This window comes from Chiloscyllium plagiosum, unplaced genomic scaffold (assembly GCF_037043375.1).
Source record: "Chiloscyllium plagiosum isolate Xiang-an unplaced genomic scaffold, Cpla_swu_hap1 HiC_scaffold_10, whole genome shotgun sequence".
NCBI lineage: Eukaryota > Metazoa > Chordata > Chondrichthyes > Orectolobiformes > Hemiscylliidae > Chiloscyllium > Chiloscyllium plagiosum.
In genome coordinates, this window is record NW_028270148.1 from 100,761,811 (window position 1) to 100,778,955 (window position 17,145).

At 40.8% G+C, this 17,145-nt stretch overlaps 1 protein-coding gene across 1 annotated transcript in view; it reads left to right on the top strand.

The window, feature by feature from the left end:
- Positions 1 to 17,099, top strand: part of memo1 (mediator of cell motility 1) — a 49,907-nt gene extending 32,808 nt beyond the window's left edge. The window contains exons 5-9 of the mRNA XM_087991601.1: positions 4,063 to 4,174; positions 8,103 to 8,245; positions 12,436 to 12,512; positions 15,462 to 15,566; positions 16,433 to 17,099. Coding sequence (XP_087847727.1) covers positions 4,063 to 4,174; positions 8,103 to 8,245; positions 12,436 to 12,512; positions 15,462 to 15,566; positions 16,433 to 16,564 — 569 coding nt within the window. The 3' untranslated portion in view covers positions 16,565 to 17,099. The remainder of the gene's footprint in view (positions 1 to 4,062; positions 4,175 to 8,102; positions 8,246 to 12,435; positions 12,513 to 15,461; positions 15,567 to 16,432) is intronic.
- The last annotated feature ends 46 nt before the right edge of the window (positions 17,100 to 17,145 follow it).

Sequence of the window (17,145 nt, forward strand, 5' to 3'; positions counted from 1 at the left end):
TTGGTCAGGTACAGCAGGTAGCTCATACAACATAATGTACAAATGTATGAATTAGAAGCAAGTGTAGGCTTCTTGAGCCTGCTGCACAATTTTAATGACTGATGACTGATCTGATTATTCTACATTGCTGCCTAACTTTTCACCCTTTCCCTTATCAAGAATCAGTGTACCTCTGGATTAAACAGATTGAAGAACCTCCTTCCACCTCCTTTTGAGGAACAGTTCTAAAAATGTATGACATTCAAAGCATTTTGCCTCATCTTTGTCTTAAATGTGCAACCCCGAGTTCTAGCATCTCCCACAAGCGGAGACATCCTTTCTATATACACCCTGTCAAGAGCTTTCAGGATCCCATATGTTTCAATGAAGTTGCCTCTTATTATTCTAAACTCAATTAGTTGCAAACCTAGCCTGTCCAACGTTTCCTCATAAAATGACCATCCATTTTAATATTAGTCTTAAAAGTTCTCTGAGCATCCTGAATACATTTATATCCTTAAATAAGGAGATGAATACTGTATGCAGTATTCCACTTGCCAATACCCTGTATATGAGAGCCATAAACCACCTACTTTGTATTCCCTTCACAATAAACAATATCAATCTATTGGTTTTCCTCATTACTTGCTGCATCTGCTTAATAACCTTTTGTGGTTCAAGAATCAGGACTCCTGGATACCCCTGCACCTCAGAACTCTGCTAACTTGCATACTCAGAATTCTTTCTATTCTTGTCCCAATTAACAATTTTATATCATACTCTATTTTCTAAATCTGTGCTTACTCTCATATCCTATCTATGTCCCTTTGTAATCACCTCCACAAATTACTTTCCTAGTTATCATGGTGTCATCAGCAAATATAGCAATTACCTTCAGTCCCTTCATCTCCGTTATTTATATGAAATGTAAAAGGTTGAGACCCCGGCACTGATGCTTTTGGCATACCACTTGTTGCATCTTGCCAACCAGAAAAAGGTCCTTTGTGTCATCTAACAGCAAATAATCTTTGTCCATGCTAATATGTTACCATCTACACAAACTTCTGTTTTCCGCAAGGACCTTTGTGGCACCTTAGCAAATGCCTCTTGGAAATCCAAGCACAAACACCTTTTATCCACAACACCTGTTACTTTTTAAAAAAAAAATTCCATGAAATTGGTTAAATACGACTTCTCTTTTACAAAAGAGTGCTTACTTGACTACCACAAACCTTTCTGATGTTCTGCCAAGATCTCTTTATTAATAGCTTCTAACGTTTTCCATGACAGGTTAAGGTGACTAGCCTGCAGTTTCCTGTTTTCTGTATCCCTCTTTGAACAGAGGAGTTAGTTGTTATTTTTCATTCTAATGAAGCCTTCCCTGAATCTTAAGAAGTTTGGATTATGAAAATCAAGCCATAAATAATCTCGGCAGCCAGTTATTTTAAGATCCCTGGAGCAAGTCCATCAAGACTCCAGGACTTGTTAGCCTGCAGCTCTAATATTTTGTTGAATCCATCTTCCTCCCTCCCTCCCTCCCTCCGATTTCCTGATTGACAGCTATTCCTGGATTGTTACCTGCGTCCTTTATAGTGAAGACCAGTGCCAGCTCCTTATTTTCTATTCCCATTATTACTTCAGTTTTTGTAGGACCAAGGTTCACTTTGTTAGCCTGTTCCTTCATAGCTATAGAACGTTTAAAAAAATATATTTTTAGTTAGTTTTTGCTTGTGTTCTTAATTTTTCTCTCCTTTTTGGCCTTTTTTAAAATAATATTTTGCCCAGTCCTCTGACTTATCTCACATCTTTGCATAATTAATTGTTTAGTTAATCATGGAAGATGGGTCCTCCCTTTGAAATTTTTAGTTTGCCTTTGACGGTATCCACTCAATATTCTGAAATGTTCCCTTAAATGCCTGCCAGACTATTTGTATTGAACTGTGACTTAACCTAATTTGACAGTTTATTTTTGCTTGCTATACTTTTATGCCCTCTTAATCACTGTATTTAGATTTAAAATGCTAACCTCTCTCTCTCTCTCTGAATATGGAATTTGTTCTCATTATGGTACTGCTTTTACTGAAGTCACTGATTTATCCTATCGTATTGAAGAATACTGGGGCTGGTATAGATTTACCAATGGATTTAATTTTGTCACAGACGCAGAGTTTTTAATCTTGGGACCATCGCAACCGTCGTTTGGTTGCAGAACATGCTTCTCAGTGAAGCTAGCCAGAAGCATGCTATGAACTCATCATTTTGGCTACTTTTGCACAACCAAGTTTTCCAGTCTGTGTAGATTATTACCATTCTTTTTAGACAAGCTTGTGACATGTCTTCCTTTTTCCTCCATACAGCCATGTGGTTAATGTTACGGGGCTTGTACACCACTTACATAAATGATATTTTGCCTTTATCGTTTCTCATCTCTACCCAAACGACTTCTACATTCTGGTTATACAAAATTAAGTCATCCCTCTATTGTGCAAATGTTATGATTAACTAACAGAGACCCACTTCTTCTCCTCCTTCCTCGCTCCCTGTCCATCCTTAGTGACATTTATGGTTTCATATTTGGGTTCAGTCTGTCATCTTGCAGCCATGACTATCCATTGGTTATCAGATTATACTTCTTTTTGCAGTCTCTGTTCAGTTTGTTTTATTTCAAATTGTATGTGCATTCCAATATAGAACCTTTAGTTTGGTTTGTTTAACTTTGTCTTATTTGTTAATTTATCATTAGTTAATTTATCATTAGTTATACACTGTCCCTTCCAATCACTGTCTGATCATTTCTCATTTTAATATTTTTCCCTCTTCCTTTGTCCTTACTCTTTGATTCAATATCTCTTGCCAAATTCTATCCCTTGCCCCACTGTCTAGTTTAAAGCCCTTTTAACTTTCTTTGTCATGCTTGTAATTGAAACCTCTGTGGGTCAAAATGATGAGATCTTCCCTTGCCACTGCAATTTCCTCTACAGCCCTGAGCTGATGTCCTGAACCCTGGCACTGTGCAGGCAACACAGCTTTCTGGACTCTTGCTGTTTCACAGTGTCGATCTCCCTCACTATTAGTACATAATTCTGAGTTCGTTGCCTCTCATCATTTTGTCCCTGCACACACACACACACACACACACACACACACACCCCGTGTTCATCCGAGCAATCTTTAAAGTATTGTCCTGCATGAATCTAGGGGCTTGGCGAAGCTTATCTTAGCTTTGCGACCTCTCTGGTAGATAAATCCTACATCGGATTACGAGGATTTGTTTGTATCAGCACTGAGATGAGATTTATGAAGACGAGGGGCGCAGAAATTTATCTGATTCTCCACAGGCTCTGTTATTAGTGGTCGATGAAAGCTAAAAGCTTGGCTACTATCAGACAAAATATTGACTTTTCAGTTGCTTAAAGATAATCCATTGGATTGTCGCCAAGTAACTTGGAACGATGCACAGGTTGCATCCCCTGCCAAGTTGAACCATAAAGCTTTAATAGTGGAACACTTGAGGAATAAGCTAGTCAAGATTCACAGTCAGCACTGGGTAATCAGCCTGCTAGGTCTTGTTGTCTTTCCCTGCAGCAGCCCTGATATTAGTGAAACACTATTGACGGGCACTGTCACATGGCCACACTATCATGAGGCATCAATAAATTATAGAGAGCATGGTCTTCTGTGTGTGTGAAAATTAACGTAGTCATCTATGACCAAGGCTTTCTGCAATTTAAGCTCTATTGTACAAATGGTGCCCTTAAGAGTTTTCAGCACCTCAAAACTGTTTACATCTGTCCAGATTTAAGCACGGTGCCAGATAGGGTGACGCTAGATTGTGATCTTCTGACTGATAGCTTTTACTCTCCTGTTTGTGTATGTAAGGGAGAGAGAGATGTGGAGAAATTCTGTGGTGTCCAAACGCACTATCGAGCTGTTTGTTTTAGATTTCCAAGCTCTTGCGCATTCTGCAGGATTTAAATTGGTAAATTTTGTTGTGATACTGTGGGTTGTGATCATCTCAGATGAGTGACAAAGCACATGTATATTAAATCACAATTGACAAGGTTTCTTGTTTGTAATCTTTAGTTTACGGAGAGCTGTGGAAGACAGGAATGTTTGAACGCATGACCATTCAGATAGATGAAGATGAACATAGTATTGAAATGCATCTGCCTTACACAGCTAAAACCATGGAGAGGTAAGTCACTGAGCTGCTGTGTATCATAATTGAGCATGCAGTTAATTAGAATAAAGCAAATTCAAGCCCTTCCTTTTGTGTCTTTGTCAGCTAAAATGTTGAAAAGGCCTATCTGCTGGAAGGCAATAGGCTGTACAAAGAATATATGACTCCACTGCAATCTGACTGGACAATTTACCATTATCTCTTGTAAAGAACAGCACAGTGGCTCAGTGGTAATCTCCCTACCTCTGGGCTAGCAATTCTCGGTCAAGTCCCACCTGAGAATTAAATGGCCACAAAGTATGTCATATCATTGACCAAATAAGTTGATTATCAGTCTAAAATTGCTTCAGATAGGCCCGTGGCAGGTGCTAATTGTGGGAGTTTCCTGTTCAGCCAGCACCATGTGGTAGTTACTACTTAAGACCCCCTCTGCAGCACAAGCACGGGTTGTCCTCATTCCTAGGGATTACTCCACATACGTTGTGCTACACTTATATCCTGGATCTTTAAGAATCATGCAGTGCTTGAAAGGCTGTATTGCATTGGCTCTCTGCTCCTGGTCTGGCCTCACTTTGCTTACTCTCTCCTGACTGCTGCTATTTGAAACCCAGCTGCCTCTTCCAAAATCAATGAAAATTGGCGTTTTTGGATAGGTGATAAACTAGGATTAAATTTCTGTCTTTGCTCTCTAGATCCTGTGATATTTTTCAGTCAACAAATTCTTTGAACTGCGACTACTACTTCATTTTAAAGAACAGCAGTTAATGCACCTTGAATCTTGTTTAAATAAAGTTTAGTATGTTCTCTTGGGCTGACATTTTTGGAGGTTGCAAACATGAAGAAAACATTGTTTTAGTATTCATGCAAAAGCATGAGATATGTTAAAACAGCAGGGTGATGGTACAGGATATTATGATTTCCAGCTGTGAAGTTCCCTTTGAAACATTGACTTCAATCAAGTTAGAAGAGGCTTTGGTTTTCTTTAAGTGGTGAACACCACTATGATCTGAATGTTCTTGACATTTAGTTTTAACATGATTAGGCCTTCCTCACTATTTAAAATACAGCGGATTTTATGTCCTTGTTCCTTCCAATAAGTTTTCGACTTCTGAATCTAGCAACTGCACAGTATAAAAAGTTCAGAGGCTTCAGATGTTCTGTGGAAGCTAATGGTTTAGTCATAGAACATTACAGCACAGTACAGACTCTTCGGCCCTCGATGTTGCGCTGACCTGTGAAACCAATCTAAAGCCCATCTAACCTATATTATTCCATTATCATCCTTATGTTTATCCAGTGACCATTTAAATGTCCTTAAAGTTGGCGAGTCTACTACTCCTTGCAGGCAGTGCATTCCATGTCCTTACTACTGAGTAAAGAACCTACCTCTGACATCTGTCCTATGTCTGTCACCCCTCAATTTAAAGCTATGTCCCTTCATGCTAGCCATCACTATTCAAGGAAAAGGGCTCTCACTGTCCTCCCTATCTAATCTCTGATCATCTTGTATGCCTGTATTAAGTCACCTCTTAACCTCCTCCTCTCTAATGAAACAGCCTCCAGTACCTCAGCCTTTCCTCATAAGACCTTCCCTCCATACCAGGCAACACCCTAGTAAATCTCCTCTGAACCCTTTCCATAGCTTCCACATCCTTCCTATAATGCAGTGACCAGAACTATACGCAATACTCCAGGTGTGGCCGCACCAGAGTTTTATACAGCTGCAATATAACGTCATGACTCCGAAACTCAATCCCTCTACCAATAAAGGCCAACATACCGTACACCACCTTAACAGCCCTTTCAACTTCGGTGGCAAATTTCAGGGATCTATTGACATGGACACTGAGATCTCTCTGTTCGTCCATGCTACCAAGAATATTACCAATAGCCAGTACTCTGTATTCCTGTTCCTCATTCCAAAGTGATTCACCTCACACGTTTCCACATTAAACACCTTTTGCCACCTCTCAGCCTAGCTCTGCAGCTTATCTATGTCCCTCTGTACCCTGCAACATCCTTCTGCATTGTCCACAACGCCACTGACTTTAATGTCATCTGCAAATTTACTAACCCATCCTTCTACGCCCTCATCCAGGTCATTTATAAAGATGACAAATAGATCCTTGCGGTACACCACTACTAACTGAACTCCAGGACAAATGTTTCCCATCAACCACTATCCTCTGTTGTCTTACAGCGAGCCAATTTCTGATACAAACTGCTAAATCGCCCTCAATCCCATGCTTCCATATTTCCTGCAATAGCCTACCGTGGGGAACCTTATCAAACACTTTACTGAAATCTATATACAGAGGAATCTCGATTATCCAAATATCAATTATCCGAATTTCGGGTTATTCAAAGAAGATCTCAAGGTCCCGATAGAAACATTACATCAAAGAGGTGTTTCCAACAGTAATTGCGTCTCTTGTTTACAATGATTAAAAATGAATTTGGCTTGCTGAGAACAGTCCTGGACATCGATGGGAGACCAGGCACCGTCTCCAAATGACTGACTGCCTGCCCTCTCTTTCTCTCCCCACACTTTCCCTGAAATTCTACACAGGGGAACCCCCTTCACCAGGTAATCTCTCCAACATTGTCCTGTACAGGGCAAAGGTGGAACTTGTCAAAAAGTTGTGTGTGTGGCTGCGCGGACAGGAGGCAGGGTTGGGGACGGATGGGGAGGGGGTGTGCTGCTGCCTAGTGTCCTGAACAGGGAGTGGACTTAGCAACTGCTCGTTGTGTCGATCCCATTGAACTGATGGGTTGGGGGGTATGGGAAGCAGGAGGCTTCAGTAATACTGCAGGTCCCTTACACATGTGTGTCTCTGCTCAGAAACAAACCCTGAGACAGAGAGAGGGAGCAGGGCAGGCAGAGCGAGGAATAAGGAAACTTCAGAAAACTCTGAGCCCCAGAGGAGAAGCATTGAATCAATTAACCGAATAATCAATTATCCCAATGAAATTCTGCCAGCCCATCTCATTTGGATAATCGAGGTTCCTCCATACACCCTATCAACAATCCTCAACTATTCTTTGCAAATGCAGTGAACCAATATTGGCATGGAATTTGGGATTGTAGTGTCCAAACAGGCTTGATTTGTCCATCCACCCAAGGATACAACTGTGGGCAATAAGCAGTCTGTCAAAATATATAGTGAAGGATGGTAACACAGTGAGAAAAAGCCCTTTATTCATCAAGTTCATTCCTTCCACCTGAAGGATGCTTCATTTTAAACTCGAGGGGAAGCTGTCTCGTACACATCCCCTTCGGGTCAGTTGGTCGAGTGTGACAATTTTTTTTAGCTCAAGCCTCTTCGATGTTGGCATGTGGCTGTTCATGGATCACAATTGCACTTGCCATGGAGTATTCAGTCAAGGTTAGTAGTCTTCAGTTAAAGTACGTCGAGACAATGAAAGACGTCATCCTCTGCATCCAAAAAATGCCCAGCAGCCAACGAAGCAATTTTGGAGTATAGCCACTATTGCAATCTAAGGAAATCTGCCAGCTGATCCCAGAGGCAGCAGTGTGACAAATGACCAGATCATCTGTTTTGATTGTCTGTTGAATAGAAATTTTAGCCAAAGTAGTCGGCTGAGCTCCTCCTACTCTTCAAATTTCTGTGGAATCATTGACTCATACTTAAGAGGGAGTCCCAGTTGAAACTTCTGTACAATAGACCACACCCCTGACAGTGCCATGTCCCCTCAGTAATGACCTGCAGTGACAAACCTGTGCTCCGGTCTCTGGAGTGGAACTTGAGCAGGTGATCTTGTGGTAGCTCGGGGTACAACCAAATGAGCCACGGCTGGTGAAGCAGAAGTGGGTGAGTAATCCAAGACAGTTTAGACCAAAGCTGAGGCGATATTTTTCACTTCTGATTGTTTATTTCATTTTTTATGGCTTTCTGAACTGACTGTCTCTGTTTTTAACCAGCCAAAAAGATGAGTTAACCATTGTTCCCGTTTTGGTTGGAGCCCTGAGTGATTCCAAAGAACAGATGTACGGGGAGCTCTTCAGTAAATACCTAGCTGATCCTCTAAACCTCTTTGTGATTTCATCAGATTTCTGTCACTGGGGTATGTACGAGTTTAAATCGAATTGGTACTTTTGGAAGGAATCTGAGGAGGGGCATTTTTTTTCTTCGTAATTTTGTCATTAAGCAACCCTCCCTGCTTCAAGATTTCTGGTTAATCTGTGTCCAAACTTCATCCTAAACAACAGCTTCACAGTGTATGTGCATACACAGGTGCACACGCACATGCATAAATACATCAGTGCATTCATGCATACACGTCCAATCACAAACTTGTGTTACATATCCTCAGGCCACGTAGTGTGCTCCCATATTTACACTATTCTCTTTAAATCAATAGAGTCAAATTCATTAGAAGGTAAATTCAGAAGCTGAATACAGAATGAGTCCAAACTTTGAGGGCTAAGTTGGACTCTGTTAGGATGGCAGTGCCATTAAAAGCTCAGTGCTCCACCCCTACTTTCTGTGCTTGTATATAAATATACAGCATGGAAAAAGTGTTTATTTTAGCTAGTGCTGTTTATAAATATTGAGGGTATTTTGTTGCCTTTTTGGTCTTTACATCAAAAGACTTCCAGATGTCTTCAGAAATATTTTTGTCTGATATTTTAGTAATCTGTTGCAATCCTAGTTGGGAGTACTGACATTCAGAGAAATTCAAACACCCAGTAATTAACTGGTGGAGCTGAACTACAAGTTTTCATGTTTTTAAACAAAAACAAGCTTTATTGTACATGCAAAGAAAATTAAACAAGAGCACGCACTACCAATGTAACTGTGATATGAATCCAGTTTTACTTTTACTACCCAACCCCCAAGATTACCCTTGCTATAAAATCTTGAAGTTCATTTATCTGGCACCAACCCAAAGGATCACCACAGTCTTCAGAAATCACTTGGATTTCTTTTCAATGTTCCAACTATAATGAGAGGTATGGATTTTCTTGGGGATCCTGCCATTAGAGCTTGGCTCAGCAAACCTGTAATTTTATTTAAAAGCCACATGACTTTTCCCCTTCAGTTTGTGTGAGCTTTATGCATCCTTTCTTCAGGATTTGAACATCGGAAACGTCTCCGATTCCCAATGATTTTCTAAGTCCCCTTAATTTCTCCACAGCCGCTGCCCCTACGGCTTTATCCAGTTCCTGGCAGTTGTTTTTTCACTGCGTATACCAAACTGGCTGCTACAGGGATAACTGCCTTTTACTGTGAGAACAACGTTTTTAAAACTGTAGCTTTCAGCGAGGCCCATCTTCTAGCTTTGTTTCCATTCGTGCAAACTCTCAAGTCTTCAATTAGAGCTCAGGCCCCAGTCACATTCTTTGAAACAAACTCTTGGGTGAGTGTTTTCTCAATGTGCAAGCCTGGCTGATACCTCCTTTTGCTCCCTTGATTCGGTGATCTACAACCTGCCAAAAAAAACCAAATCTGCATCTAACGTCAGTGAGGACTGAGCAAGCTGAATCAAACAAAAAGGACACTTCGGCCCCACAATCCATTTCTGCCCTAACTCTGTATGCTTTCAGGGGTTCCAAATAGAAATGTCAGTTGACTATCTTGCCTTCAGCATAGCTCTTTGATCTGCAAAACGCGTGAATAATTTAGATCTCTAATAGGTAAAATTGCCCTTTCTCCAGGACTGCTGTCTCCGTCAAGAAACCTGCATGTTTACAAACTGTCTCAGCTTTTCATCTGGAGAAGACATAACCTGGCTCCATAAAAGATTTATGTTGCTTAACTGTTGTCTGTCTGTCAGTTTAAAGCTTGGAGATGGATCAATGTTTAAATTTCTTTGGACTGTCATCTGACCTTTCAGGATAATCAGGTTAAACCTAGTGTGTTTATTCTTCCTTTACATTAGGGTTGTTTTATCACTTTCTTAATGAGGGCTTTTCCATTTATCTGACCAATTCAATCTCCAACCTAAAAGTTACACCTAAAATATTAATATAAACCATGAAGCTAAACAATTACAACAATCCCATTAATATATTTTAAAATTCTTAACCTTCCAGCTCATATTTTAATAATTTGTCAAGCAGTACGTTTGTTTTCAAGTCTGTCTCTAGCACTTAATACGAGGGGATAATTGAATGTGATTTGCTTGTAACAGGCATATTAGACCCTTCTTTTGTGTCTCTACTCAACTGGGAGCTCAGGAGAGCTGAATGGGATTGTGGTTAGTTTTTTTTTGTCTCTGGGGCTCGAGTCTGATTCTAACTCTGGATAGATAGACTGGGACATTTTTCACTGGAGCATTGGGGGGGGGGGGTTGAGGGGTGCCCTTAAGGAGGTTTATAGAATCATGAGAGGTACAGATAAGGTGAATGGCAGGTGTCTTCTCCCTAACATGGATGATTTCAAGAATAGTTGACATTTTTAAGGCGAGAGGAGGAAGATTTTTTTTAAAAAAGTCAAGGGGGCACTGTTTTTTACACAGTGGGTCATGTGTGGAATTAACCTCCAGAGGAAGTGATGGATGCAAATACAGTTATAATGTTTAAAAGACATTGGATAAATACATGAATAAGCAATATATGGAGGGACAATAGCCAAGCGCAGGCAGGTGGGACTAGTTTAGTTTGGGATTATGGTTGGATCGAAGGGTCTGTTTCCATGCTATATGACAGTCCGATCACTGACTCTTAAATGACAGTCTGATCACTGCCTAGTACTTGACTGCACACAACCAACTATTCCTAACCCAATACTAATTGGCAAACTCTGAGGTCTGAATCTAGCTGATGTAGAGAATGAGACAACTAGGTCTGCAGTAGAGGACAGTCCTCTCAGCTAGGTGCAGAACACAGGTTTACTGGATATCTGAACGTAGGGTGCTTGTTGAAGTACAACTTCCATTAACATTACTAACAAAGGTTTATTTATTTAAAAATAAAATTTCATTGCAGCCCAGAGCCGAATTTAGGTAGTTTTTTTAAACATTGTCTTCCCATATACGATAGACAGAACTTTAAATAATATGTAACAACAATAACAGTGAGAGGATTAGGGTATAGGAATAGGGATGTTTTGCTGCAATTATACAGGATCTTTGGTGAGACCACACCTAGAATATTGTGTCATTTTGATCTCTTGATCTGAGAAAGAATGTTCTTGTTAGAGGGAATGCAGTGGAGGTTTACTCGACTGATTCCTGGGATGGCAGGGCTTGAAGTATGAGGAGAGATTTGATCATTTAGGATTGTGTGCATTGGAGGTCAGAAGAATGAGGGGGGATATCATAGAAACCTATAAAATTCTAACTGGACTAGACAGGGTGGGTGCACGAAAGATGTTCCTGATGACTGGGAATTCTAAAACCAAGGGGTCAGAGATCAAGGATATGAGTCAAACTATTTAAGACTGAGGTGAGGAGAAATTTCTTCACCTAGAGCACAGTGAGCCTGTGGAATTCACTACTACAGTAAGCCGTTGAGGTCACAACGTTGTATGATCTCAAGGTGTTGGATGTTTCATTTGGGGCTAAAGAACCAAAGGGTACAGGGGAAAAGCAGGAACAAGTTATTGAGTTGGATGATCACAATTAATGGTAGAGCAGGGTCAATTGGATGATGCTCCTATATTGATCATTTGATTTGGATTGTTATGTTAACCAGCATTCAATATTTGACATGTATCAAATGTGTTTATTGCTCAGGTGTGGTGTGATATTGGAGTATTCTTAAATCCTGTTATATTATCTCTTAATTCACTTGGCTGTTATTGAGTTCCGTAGCTGGAGGAACTGAGCGATTTGTGCAGTTAACTTGGAATGAGGCTTGAAGTTTGGGAACATTCTCTGTAAAAAAAAAATGGCAGAATTGATTAGTCTGATGTGTCTCTCTAGATTTCAATCATGTCAGAAACCAGAGAAGTAAGGGCCAAGAATGCCTTTGCAAGGTCTTTTACTCAACTGTTTTCCTTTGGCTTGAGGTTGCTGACCTCACTGCCTGACCCCACAAATTTCAGTACAGAATTAATAATAGTTTTACTGACTGACTGCCACATCTCTCAGTACATGGAATTCCTTTATTAAAAGGGAACAGCCCAAAATCTGACAGTAAACGTTTTGCAGGGGCCACTTCACTATTTCTCGAACTGTGGGAAAGCACAGCAGGAGGACATTAGGTCCATTGAACTACAAGGTTCTTCTGTGTCAGGACTATGATGTTTCTAACTCTGTTTAAAGCCTGACCCTCTGCCTCAGATTTCTGACCTTTGTTTTTTTTTCAGGGCAGCGTTTTCGATACACGCACTATGATGAGAGTCAAGGGGAGATCTACAGATCGATTCAGCACTTGGATAAAATGGTATGGCAAGTGGCATGTTCTCTGAGGGAGGAGATCCTTAGCTGAGTTTCCTTCTGTAATTTTGTTCCAACTTTGTTGTTTATCTGCTGCAAATGGCAATTAACTGCAAGCTGAAATGCCCAAGGCAGTTCCTTTGTCACTGAATGGATGGTTTCAATGTAGAACATTAAGTACAATAACCGGACCTTTGGTTCAACTGACATATGGCAGTGTTTATTATTACAGTTCTCCTGTCTTCCTTCTCCATCTAACCATATCCGCATAATCTTCTCTTTCTTTCTCCATGTTTATCTAGCTTTATCTTAAATGCTTCAATTATCAAAGTGGAGTATTTCTAGCCACTCCCTGGATCGTTCTTGCTGTTTTTTTTAAAAATTGGGAGTTATTTCATGACTATTTGAACTTTGTTACCTCTAATTTTGGTCTGACCCCCAGTGAAAACATTTTGATGACTCTTTGATCAATTTCCTTCAAGTCTTCCGTCAACAGTCAAGATACATGGGACAATGAGTGAATTTGCTCCTCATGCCCCCAAAATGCCTGCAAAAGTGTCATCACTAGGGCAACACATTGAGAAGAGTCACCACCTAGTCATGGGGGAAAGATAAACTGTGATTGGAGAAGTAGCTCCTCAGAGATTCTATCTCCCCTATGCAAGCCACAGCAGCTTCCCCAGGCTCGGGTGACCTCCCACCATTTGTGCTGCACTGGACACAGTACATGTGATTGGAGGAGCAGCAAGCTTGGGAGGGAGGGAAACTACTGATTGGAGGAGCAGGTCTGGTTGCTACCAGGATCAGCATGAGAGTTTTGTGAGACCAGAACAGTGGCTGTTGAGCCTGGTGAGGACACATCAAGGCTTGTGACCAAGTTGCAGCCTGATTGGGTCCGGTGGTGTCAAGAATAGCATCACCAGTCTTGGCCCAGGGTGGGTGCGGGTGAACAGCACTCGAGTGTCAGCCTGGTAGTGTTTGGGGGAAATGAGCAGGGGCAGTTGTAGTGTACCTGCCCCTGGACTGGAAGGCCCAGGTTCAACTCCCACCTGCTCCAGAGAGGTGAAACAACATCTCTGAACAACTTGATTCGAAAATTTACAAAAACAAAATTCAGAGTATCAGATGATCCACTAATTATCAGGAAAATAGGTAGCTCAGACCTTGTGCATTCTGCAACTTTACCAATTACTAACAAAGTTTATTGGAGCTTATTACCATTCATATTTTCCAAAATGATGAGAGGACACAGGATTCCCTGTAAAGAGGAGGCAATCTGAGGAGCTGAGGTCTTAGATACTTTTTATGATAACAAGGATGCCTGTGTCAGGCTCCTTATTGGCTACAGATCTGCCTTCAACATCATAATTCCAAATAAATTCATTTCCAGAATCTGAGACCTAGGTCTTCGCTCGCCCACCACTATAAACTGGATCTTCGACTTTCTGACTCATAGACTGCAATTAGTAAGAATAGGCGACAACACCACCTCCATGATAATCCTTAACACCGGTGCACCACAAGCCCCTTACTGTACTCCTTTTACAATCACGACTGTGTGGCCGAATTCTGCCCCCAACTCCGTTTACAAGTTTGCTGATGATGCCACCATTGTAGGCCAGATCTCAAACAACAATGAGACGGAGTACAGGAAAGAGATTGAGAATTTAGCAGCATAGTGTAAAGACACGATGCTGTACTCTCCATCGATGTCAGCAAAACGAAGAAGCTGGTCATTGACTTCAGGAAGTGGAGTGGAGGGCACGCCCCTGTCTGTATCAACGGTGCTGAGGTGGAGATGGTCAAGAGCATCAAGTTCCTGGGAGTGATGGTCACCAACAATCTGTCCTGGTCAATAAAGCACAACAATGCCTCTGTTTCCTCAGGAAGCTAAGGAAATTTGGCATACACCATAGAAAGCATCCTATCTTGATGGATAATAGCACAGTGTGGCAGCTGTTCTTCCCAGGACTGATAGAAACTACAGAGTCGTGGGCACAGCCCAGTCCATTATGCAAACCAGCGTCCCATCCATTGACTCCATCTATACTTCCTGCAGCCTTGGGAAAGCAACCAACATAATCAAAGATCTCTCCCACTCCAGTTATACTATCTTCCATCCTCTTCCATTGGGCAGAAGATATACATTTTTGAATACACTTACAAACAGATTGAAGAACAGCTTCTTTCCTGCTTTTATCATACTTTTGAGTGGACCTCTCCAATGTTAATGTTTATATTGCGCTCTCTCTCTCTCTGCATCTTCTCTCTGGCTATAACACTATTCTGCACTCTGTTCTGCTACCCTGATGCACTTTGTATGACACGATCAGCCTGCACAGCATGCAAAACAACACTCTTCAGTGTATCTCTGTACATGTAACAACAATAAATCAAATCAATTCAAATTTAATTATTTATAGAGGTATAGAATCAAAAGAGTTGGATAATCAGCTAATTGTTAATGTCATTTAGGGAAGGAAACTTTCATCCTAAACTGGTCTGGCCTATATAGGACTCCAGGCCCAAAGCAATGTGCTTAACTTTTAACTGTTGTCCGGGCAATTCAGGAGGGCAACAAATTTGGGCGTGAAAAAATGAATTAGAAAGAAGAGTCACCATCCTGCATTCAATATTTTCACAGTTTTCTTGAAGTAACGAAATGGCCAGGTGTTTGAATTGTGCAAGTGGTGTTCAGCCAGCAAATGAATGGAAGTGAGCAGTTTCCAGTTATGGCGGTGGTTACATTTAAAGATTTAATTTGCTAGCGTAATGACAATCACTGAATCTGCTTGGCTTGTGTTTCCTCATGACCTGACATTCACACGGTGCATGCTGGTTTCTGAAGGTGGCAAGACTAGTAATGTTCCCTGAACTTGGATATTTTTGCATTGGATGACAAAATGTTTCATAACATAGTCTCTCTCTCTCTGCCACTTGATCTGTTTTCTTTCAGGGTATGGATATTATTGAACAACTAGATGCTGTATCATTTAACAACTATTTGAAGAAATACCACAATACAATCTGCGGTCGCCACCCAATTGGGGTTCTGCTCAACGTAAGCTGCAGTTAATTATTTTTTCTCCTTTAGACCTCTATATTGTAAGACCGTTTTGCTAGTTGTGGTTAACTGTATTCTTTACATTGCGATGAGTTAGTACTACTTTTAGTTATTTTAGTTGTGGATTTCCAAAATTTTGTAATGGGGAGTCCGGTTTATCAACTACAGGAAGAGCACATTCAGATTTTAATTGCTTTGAGTTGGAAAAAGCTTGAGTTGAGTGAAGATGCCATTCCATACCAGAAAGACTCATCCAAAAATGAAGTTCATACATTTGGGTTTTATGTTTGTGTTCAGCCTACTGAGAATATAAACATTACAGCTGCATGTGTCTTAAAGGCTAAGTGAATCAATTGGGAGTCCAAAGAGGTAATTGTTCCAGGTTCCTAACCGCTGTCATCATTTCCATTTATTTTATCACAAGCAGAAGCTAAAAGTGGTTGTAACAAATGTGAGTGCACAGTCAAAGATTGTAGTCATGCTGCAGCTCCCATTGCATTAACCCATTCCTTTTCCAATAATTCTGGGAAACATTCAAAGTTATTAAAATGGGTAGAGGGTGTTAGCAGCTCGGTGTTTAGTTTTTTCGATTGACATGAAAAAACACAAGAAAAATCAGATCCTAAAGCAACTCCATCTCTCTGCCACTATGAATCTACTAACTACCCGGAGCATGAGAGAAACCATTCCTGTACTTGCTGATCAGACCATTGTGTGGCTAAGGTTAGCGGAAATGGTTCATAGTATCGATAGGTTTGTTGTCAAAAAGCACCAGTGAACACCTGCAGCCAGTATCTGTCTTTCCTGGTCTCTCTGTGCCCTCTTAGAGTTTGCTGATGGGACCATCTTCTTCTGTCTTTCAGGCTGTGGCAGAATTGAGGAAGAGTGGAATGAACATGGCGTTTTCCTTCCTAAACTATGCCCAATCAAGTCAATGCAAAAACTGGGAGGATAGCTCCGTTAGCTATGCCGCGGGTACTTTGATGGTCCACTGAATCATCGCTACTCAGGAAAGCCACTGCATCCTCGGTCTCCTGGTCCCAGCCTTCCCTTAAAGACATACCTCCATTATTTGGAGCTATCTAATGTTGAACTTTTGAACTTTCTTGAGGTGTAGTCCCTCATAGTTTTGACTGACGTGCTTTCTTTGTGTTTTCTTTAAGCTGAAGTGCGGTACTGGATGACGTGACCTAGTGTTAAGGTGGCCAATGGCGACGTATAAAAGTGTAGACACTTATTTGCTTACAGATAGATCTGCAGGTGTGGGTGAGAGTGTACCGTTCATATTCCCATCAGTTGCATTTATAATCTCAAACCATAGTTACTCAAGATATAAGCTGCAGTGCAAACAGCTGCTGCCAACATTGTATAAGGTTTTTTTGTTTAGTTGCTAATAAAGGGCTACACACACCAAAATGGTCTTATGATTTAGATTTCCTGCTATCTGATGTGTAATCTGAATTTTGTCACTAACTGTAGTGTTTTTATTATCTATTTTTAAAAACAATTAAAGTTTAATTCTTTTCTTGATTATTTTCATTGCTTTTAGCACATAGTTTCTAAATTTACTTGAATG